The following is an 8,922-nucleotide window of genomic DNA, read 5'->3' as shown; positions in this document are numbered from 1 at the left end:
TCTTCGTTTCTTTTCTCATTTTCATGATTTATTTCCATATAAACTTTCCCAGTTAGGAAACGCCCAGATGCTGAATGAAAACCCCAATTTTGGCTACAATTTTTAGAACAAAGAGATATATGAGAGAGAATCTATGTGTGTCTAGAACTACGAAGTTTCTTTCGATTTGCTTAAAATATTAAAGAGTTATTAACGCCTAAATACGTTAGTATTAGATTCATTTTGGTTTCATTAATTTTAAAAATTATCCAAAAAATGCAAAAACTTAAATATTGTTGTAATTTTTTCGCAATTAAACATTAATCAAAATTGAAGTTGACATGCATCAATTCAATCAAACGATATAAATATGAAAATTACTATTTTAATTTCATTTGACGCCCCCACCCTTTTTCTCTCTCAACGCCGCCCACACCGAGACCGAGCACCTTGAAGGAGCTGCCGCCGACTAACCCATTCCGTCTCCGGCGAATTGAATGAGTTAGGCTATATTTTTACAGGTCTGAAAAAAATCAATATTAAATATATAATGGCCCAATGGGCTTGAGCTAGATTGTCCAACCCAAATTAAGAATTTAGGCCCAACTTAGATTACAACCTTTTATGCTCCAAAAAGATCGGACATCCAAAAATCATAGTGGCGTCGGCTAACAACTTTGACATTTGCATGCCTAAACCATACGACATTGGTTAAAAAAAAATCACCACATAAATTAGGACGTATGTGGCCTTATTAGTGCAATGATATAATTTGTTCTGCTTTTCCACTTTCTCAAAGTCTTATTTGAATAGAGTGAGTATATAGTGATCTACCATTGTTGGGGCAATACACATTTATCTAACAAATTCCCTCTTGCTTCCCATATATCTCTCTAGGATCTTCACTTCTGCAGCTACGAGAAAAGGGTCGCGTGCATTCTTACTAGTCTTCTTCAAGAAATGGGGAAACTTTTTCCTTAAATTCCGAGGTATGATAATACTTATCATTATCATCTGCACCAGAATTTTCTCAACTACGTATATATATACAACTCTTTAATTAATTATCTTAAATTTAAAGCAATTATTTAATTTTGTTCCTCAAATTAAGGGATTTTTTTTTTTTTGAAGAACAAATTAAGGGATGTTAAAATCGTTGTTTGGTGTAGATTGTAATAATATGCAAAGAAATCACACAACTTTTTTTTTTTAACAGAGAAATCACACAACTTAACTTGCACTAAATATGATTAACTTGGATAGGGTGATACTATTTGGATCAATTTGATCCGGATCAAAGGCAATAAATTTTCATTTTCAACATAAGAAGACATCCTTACCCTTTATACATTTTTCATTTCATAATTTTAGTATAATCATTATATATACTGAGAACAAAAAAATCATTAAATATTGTATTTTAATAAGAAATTTGACCACGCTATAAAAAAATTCCACTAGTGACATGAGATTTGGTAGCTATTATGTGTGTCATAAAAATTAGTGACATTTGATAATGTAGCTAATCACTAATAGTTACACTTCCAAACGCCATTTTTTTTGTGACACAAATACTCTATTAGCTACCAAACCTCATGTCATTAGTAGAAACTTTTTTTGTAGTGCCAATTATATATATTATATATATATAGGGGGCGGTTATTCAATAAACCACCCTTATTTTAAGAATTACGAACCAGCAAAAAAGCATGAATTTTATGTATAACACGCATGAATAAACTGTATAAAGGTATGAATTGCGAAAAATATTTTTTTGCTACCTTTGGGATTCGAACTCAGGACCATGAATTTATCCAACAAAATAATGAATCAACCGTAGATCTTGATGATCTAAGGGCTGAAAATAGTTCCTAATTTATATTTTAAGAAGCGTTCTTATTTTAGCCTTCCCCTATATATATATATATATAATTATATATATTATATATATATATAATTGAATAATAATTCATCATTAAATTTTCTTTAAAAATCATCATTCAGTGGATATTTTTATTTTTTAAATGGTAATTTATTTTAATTAAATATAGTACTTTCTACCCATTTTCAAAAATATGTTAAATTATTTAAATAAAAATATAATATATAAATTCAATTTTGAACTTAATTTAATATATGTATAAAAGTTGGTAAACTTTTATTAGGAGTCTTTAAAGTAAAACACATTTTATTTTTAATATTATGATTGTTTTGTTATCGTTGAAACTTCTTTTTGTGAAACATTAATATTGATTTTCTGCCAATTTGACTCAAAAGTCGAGTCAAGCTTCGAATCAATTTAATCCAAATGGATTTAGCCATTTGGATATCATGTTACTTCAAACAGTTTTTAGTTGGAGAATAGGATCTGTACCCCCATTATACTTATATATATAACTATAATATACATATATTTAATAAAATACCTAAACCCACCATGCCACACCTGACCCCCCCCCCCCCCCATTGTATATTTGAGCGTTAAAAAATGAATAAACGATAAAGAAATAATTCAACCAACCATTAACATAATAGAGTCTTGTAATTCTCTCTCAAAAAAAAAAAACATTAACATAATAGAAACTAAAATCTAGTAAAGCATGATAACTAAAATAGCTATTCAAAATTAAAACTACAGAGTTTTGGCTTTTAGCGTCTGCATAGACCAAAATTAGTACTAGAGCAAAATTTGTTTCTACATAGTTGAATGACCTAAACGAACTATAGTTGTCACGAATTCGACGTAAAATTAAATAGCTAGGAGCCTTATGTCTTTGCCTACATGAATTTTTTTTAGGAGAAACCGCGGAATTATATTAATTTAAATTGACGAATCAAATCTACGAGCCAGTCGGAAGTCCGACTCCAAATCTTTACATCAATGCAAGAAAAAGCAAAACGAGCTAAAGCATGAACAAAAATTAGCTTCTCTGTTTGAAAGTCCTACATGAATTTTGAAGGGTCAATTGTTGGGTTAGTCTTCCTTTCCTTTGCACATGAAAGCCGGTGGAATTTCGTATTCAGCCCATATTATAAGAAGTAGATCATCTGTCACATCGATGTGACATAAATTTAATACATTATATTTATAGACCAGGACCAAAGTATTTTAATTATATTGGAACAATATTAGCAGTTAGCACCCAATAATTACGGTTTGTTTAGGGCAAATATAACAGGATAACGATGAAATGAAATCCTTTGTTAATTAACCAAGTCTACCGCACGAGTTGTATTTCATTTTTCACATACGCGTATCACTTGCACACGCCACCTATATTATAAAATTAACACAACTGATCAGCATCACTTAAAAATATATATTTTAGAAAAATACAAGTGATCCATATAAAAAAATATATTGTTTGGAACCGAAGATGAAATATTGGTGCGACCTTCTAATTTATTTAATTATTCAATTAATTATTGATTAAATATAATTGCAAACTTTACCAAAGTTTTTGGTCTTTACACAAAGGGCTGCATCTAAATATAATAGTATAGCCAATCTAAACGCCCCACAAAATATTCAGCGCAACCTTTTCTCACAAAAAATTAAGTAGCCAAATTTTGAAGCTGACTTTTCACAATACCCAAAACTGCCTAAGGATGCAACTATTGAAGAACAACACATGTTTTTTAGGGAAGTTGAACAACATATGTTATTAAAGTCGTTTTCTCCAACGTACTATACTATTAAATCAATAAATTAAAAAGGATATATACTAGTAAATGAACCCACATTTTTTATGCATTCCCCAAGAAAGCATCAGAAGTTTCTCAGTATCTGCAATCTAAGAAGATGACATTGACAATCAAAGTATTCAAATTCTCTGGTCTCCCACAACATGTGTAGTCCAATATTTCACCTTCATTTTCAAGAATATATACAGAGAAGGTAATGATCATAATCACAAGCATATATAAATACACCCAAAAAAAGTAGTTACATAACATAATTTTTCTTCGGATTTTCATTTTCAGTTCGGTTAGTCATTTGTGCTATTGCATGGGATTTTCAATTTTGCAACACTTTAATTTTTATCTCGACACTGAAATAATGGTTGTCTGAAAACATGATGCAGGTTGTTGAGGATTAATCAGTATACATAGTTGAAGAAATCAAAATCTTGGTGAGAGAGAAATTAAAGATGACCTTAAAAAAGTGCAAGAGGGGGCAAGAAGAACTTGCTGCACGTGCGAAATATCGAGCCCATCAACATAGTTCTTGAACCCCAGCTTTCTTTCAAGAATCTAGTAGTTGAAGAATCAGCAGCAAATGGAAATCATCCACTGCCTCTTCCCCTAAAGCTGGCTTAGCTTCTTCTCCCCGCGGCCGCGGCCCGTGAGCGAGCTGGACGCCGCTGCACTGAAGCTGCAGAAGGTGTACAAGAGCTACCGGACTCGAAGAAACCTTGCAGATTGCGCTGTAGTCGTCGAGGAGCTATGGTTTGTTTCTCTCTTATATATCTACTCTCTATCTTAATTGATTAAGCTTCCAATTCTGAGTCACGTCGTCGTTTTAGGTGGAAGGCTTTGGACTTTGCAGCTCTCAAGAGGAGCTCTGTCTCATTCTTCAACGATGAGAAGCCGGAAACTGCTGTTTCACGTTGGTCTAGAGCCAGAACCAGAGCGCCAAGGTCAGTTAATTCTTTTCCTATTCTTATATTATTAGGGGAGTCTAATTTGAGTGATAGAATAGTTATACAACATATGAATGAGTAATTGAAAGATAATATAATCAAACAAGCTCAAAACTAATTATCAATTCATCAAAGTAAATGATTAGATCGGCTAGGATTATTAATATTTGAACTAAAAGTGGAGTTTCTTGCAGGTTGGGAAGGGATTGTCCAAAGATGAAAAGGCTCAAAAACTAGCTCTACAACACTGGCTTGAAGCAGTAAGTGATTTTTTTTTTTCTAACAGTATTAAATAAAGAAATTTAAAGGCCGTGTCACAGAGACTCGAACCCAAGACCTTTGGCTTTAGACATTAACTCATTACCGCTTGGCCAACACACACAAATCTAATGGAATTTGAACCAGATTGATCTGTAGTTAATTTTTCAATGATGCTAAAATGTGTGATATATTGTGCAGATTGATCCACGCCATCGGTATGGCCACAATTTACACTTGTACTACGACGTCTGGTTTTTAAGTGAAAGCGCGCAACCTTTCTTTTACTGGTATATATATACTTCCTCCTTCAAGTATGGAAGGAAATCAGTCGTCTTGCATTTCTCCTTTTCACTCACATGGTTTTTCCAACTATATATTTATCCAAGGTTGGATGTCGGAGATGGCAAAGAATTAAATCTGGAGAAATGCCCTCGGATCAATTTGCAGCGCCAATGCATTAAATATCTGGGACCCGTAAGTCTTCTTGTTTCTATATATCCAACATGTAGCAATTAATGAATTGAGTTGGAATGGTGACAGAAAGAGAGAGAATCCTTCCAAGTTGTGATCGAAGATGGGAAGCTAGTGTACAAAGAGAGCGGCGATTTGGTGAGCACGACGGAGGGGTCAAAGTGGATATTCGTGCTGAGCACGATGAGGAGCCTGTACATCGGGCGGAAGCAGAAAGGGGTGTTCCAGCACTCGAGCTTCCTGGCCGGCGGCGCCATCACCGCCGCGGGAAGATTGGTGGCCCGCCGCGGTGTTCTGGAGGCCATCTGGCCTTACAGCGGCCATTATCTCCCAACAGAGGAGAACTTCCAGGAATTCATAACCTTCCTCGAGGACCATTCCGTGGACCTCGCCAACGTCAGGAGGCGTGCAACCGATGATGATGATGATGCTCCTCGCAAACAAGCGTCCATTCCCAGAGCGGCGGCGGAAGAGGAGACGAGCGTGGCCAAGCGCATGTCGCGCAAATGGAGCACCGGATTCGGACCGCGCATCGGGTGCGTGCGCGAGTACCCGACGGACCTGCAGTCGCGAGCGATGGAACACGTGAAGCTGTCGCCTCGGCCGCCGACTGGACTCGTCGCCAGCTACGGGCCCATCCCGTCGCCGCGGCCGAGTCCTAAGATCCGACTATCTCCTCGCGTCTCGCATATGGGGATGCCTAGCCCGAGGACGCCCGCACCCAAACCAAGCTTCATCACAAACTAACTAACAAATCTTCATTCTTTGATTCGTTTGGGTGATTGGCCATTCCAGTTAATCCTTTCCCTTTTTGGAGATGAGGATAGGCTTTTCATCACTGTTTATTCTTCTCTCTCTACATGTTCATGGGAATCAAATCCACCAATCTATATCTTACACCGTGTGCTTTTAGCTGCTACAAATAACTGCTGTGGTCACTGAATCTTATACGTACATGTTATAATTCACGAATTCACTCAAATTGTTCGGGCAAATCTATAGTTTTAATTTTTCTACTGTAAAGAGTGCTCAAAATTAAAATTTCCAAGAGTCTACATAAAAGTGTCGATTCTCATATAGCAAAAATAAAATATATTCATTAAGGTAGAAAATTTTAAAAAATGAACCATTTTTCATGTAAGAAAACAATTATTTTCGTACCATTAATTTTTCAACACTCTCCTCCTCTTCTCTTTTCTCTCTACGTATGATGGCAAGAGCTGGTCGCCGCTCTCCGAAAACCAATGCTGCAATACCTCCTCCCTCACTTATGTGAGGACTCGCAGATGTGAATCGAGTTGCACCATTAACAAGCTCGTTTTATGTGCCCCTTTTAGGTCTAGATCGAGTTTTTTTCTTCTATTTTTTTTTTTTGTTTTGTTTTTGTGTCTGGGACTGGGAGGATGCATCTTGGGCACAAGCCTGCAAGTAGGATGTTGGTACAGAACATACTGCATTCTGCCAAAATAAGCAAGGACTTGAAATCATTCATGAGCATAGCACTCGTGCACCTTTTGCTCAGATCAAGTATAGCACTCGTGCACTAGTGGTTAGGGTTGGTTGCCTGTTGTTAATGAGGTCCCATGTTCGAGTACTCTCGGGCCACAATAACCACTAGGTGGGGTGTGTGTGTGGTTTGTAGTGTTCCGGGCAAATCTATAGTTTTATATTTTTCTCCTGTAAAGAGTGCTAAAAATTAAAATTTTCCAAGAGTCTACATAAAAGTGTCGATTCTCATAGCAAAATAAAATATATTCATTAAGGTAGAAAATTTAAAAAAATTAATCATTTTTCATGTAAGAAAACATTTTTACGTACCATTAATTTTCAACACTCTGCCTCCCTCTCGCGTTTCTTTCTCTACGGAATGATGGCAAGAGCGGTCGCCGCTCTCCGAAAACCAATGCTGCAATACCTCCTCCCTCACTTATGTGAGGACTCGCAGATGTGAATCGAGTTGCACCATTAACAAGCTCGTTTCTGTGCCCCTTTTAGTCTGGATCGAGGTTTGTTTTCTTCTTTTTTTTTTTTTTGTGTGTCTAGGACGGTAGAGGATACATCTTGGGCACAAGCCTGCAAGTAGATGTTGGACAGACATACTGCATTCTGCAAAATAAGCAAGGACTTGAAATCATTCATGAGCATAGCACTCGGTGCACCTTTTAATTGCTCAGATCAAGTATCATGCGGGATTCAGGAGCGGAGCCTGAGAAGGAGACATGGATCAGACTAGAACTGAAGACAGAAGGCAAAGGCGATAGAGAGAGATGCATGATTTTGGATAAAAACTGGGCAAAGCGGCATACCCATCAACATACGGAAGAAGAAGGCGAGAATTCTGATACGATCACGATCAATGGTTGGAGCAATTCGAGTAGCTCAACTCCAGAAATCAAGGAGAAGAGAGATAGATTTGATAAACATCAACCCAAATATTCCATAAGTAATAACTTAGAGATTACAATATTTATATCATTGATAATGATAACCTAATGGGCTATGGGCTATGCATAAGTGGGCTAAACTAGAGCTAGGGCTTCGTGTATCATTCCCCACTCCTTCACAATCACCTTGTCCGCAAGGTGAACTAATTGGAAAGCTTGATACATTTATGCCCACCACGTGCTCGACAAAAGTTCCAGCAAACTAACTCAAGAACTGATTTGCTGGATACGGCTAGCGGATCCGGTGGCGGTTCACCATCTAGCCGAACCTCTTGACCGGCGAAAACAGCCATGGACCGGTAAAAACTAGAGACGCCGGCGGGGTTAAAACTTTCGCAATAGCATCAAATATGGGTTCAAAAACATCGACCACAATCTCGTCCTTAGAATCGACGAGTAACCAAAATCGACTGCCAAGAATTGGCGGAGGATTCACCGAAGTAGTTATCGATGGTGGTGTTGGTGGTATTGTGAGTGAAGGCGGTACATCAGGGGGTGTCTGCAGCGGAGGTTGGAGAGCTAGCGGTGGCAGCGGCGGTGGTGTTGACAGCTGCAGCGGCTGCTTCAAGTGCGGTGAGAACGACCATGTGGCAAGGATGTGCCCGACCGGGGGTGGCGGTGGCCGGTACAGCGGCGGTGGTGTTGGCAGTATTGGAAATGAAGGCGGCACGTTTGGGGGTGGTGGCGAAGAGGATGGAGACCAACACACATCTGGAGCAGTAGCCGGAGGGAACTTGTTGGTGGTCGGAAAATTTGCCTCGAAGGAGGATTGCAGGCTGTAGATGGAGATTCGAAGCTTTTCAAGGGCGGCGAGAATTTCTGATCTGGACATTTTTTTTTTTTTGATATTCAAAGAGAAATTCTCTCAATGAAAGCACCAATTGATACGATCACGATCAATGGTGGAGCAATTCGAGTAGCTCAACTCCAGAAATCAAGGGAGAAGAGAGATAGATTTGATAAACATCAACTCAAATATTCATTCCATAAGTAATAACTTAGAGATTACAATATTTATATCATTGATAATGATAACCTAATGGGCTATGGGCTATCTATAAGTGGGCTAAACTAAAGCTAGGGCTTCGTGTATCAGATTCACTTACCTTATTTAGGTGGATCCA

General features: G+C 37.7%; 1 protein-coding gene and 1 pseudogene across 1 annotated transcript; both read left to right on the top strand.

The window, feature by feature from the left end:
* The window catches only part of LOC130990446 (IQ domain-containing protein IQM1-like), a 15,357-nt pseudogene extending 9,021 nt beyond the window's left edge, over positions 1-6,336 (top strand).
* Positions 6,337-7,538: 1,202 nt separating this feature from the next.
* LOC130990445 (glycine-rich RNA-binding protein 10-like) lies at positions 7,539-8,580 on the top strand. Its single transcript, XM_057914679.1, has 2 exons — positions 7,539-7,797; positions 8,186-8,580. The coding sequence occupies exons 1-2, from the start codon at positions 7,539-7,541 to the stop codon at positions 8,578-8,580; spliced, it is 654 nt and encodes a 217-aa protein (XP_057770662.1).
* Positions 8,581-8,922: the final 342 nt, after the last annotated feature.

Source organism: Salvia miltiorrhiza, chromosome 6, assembly GCF_028751815.1.
Source record: "Salvia miltiorrhiza cultivar Shanhuang (shh) chromosome 6, IMPLAD_Smil_shh, whole genome shotgun sequence".
NCBI classification, from domain to species: domain Eukaryota; kingdom Viridiplantae; phylum Streptophyta; class Magnoliopsida; order Lamiales; family Lamiaceae; genus Salvia; species Salvia miltiorrhiza.
This window is presented reverse-complemented; position numbering and strand designations above follow the sequence as displayed.

Excerpts from the sequence above, each read along its gene's own strand:
- LOC130990445 (XM_057914679.1), top strand. The coding sequence starts at position 7,539 with ATGCGGGATTCAGGAGCGGAGCCTGAGAAGGAGACATGGATCAGACTA. Across the intron at positions 7,798-8,185 it reads TCAACCCAAATATTCCATAA|AATCGACGAGTAACCAAAAT; the intron begins GTAATAACTTAG and ends TCTCGTCCTTAG.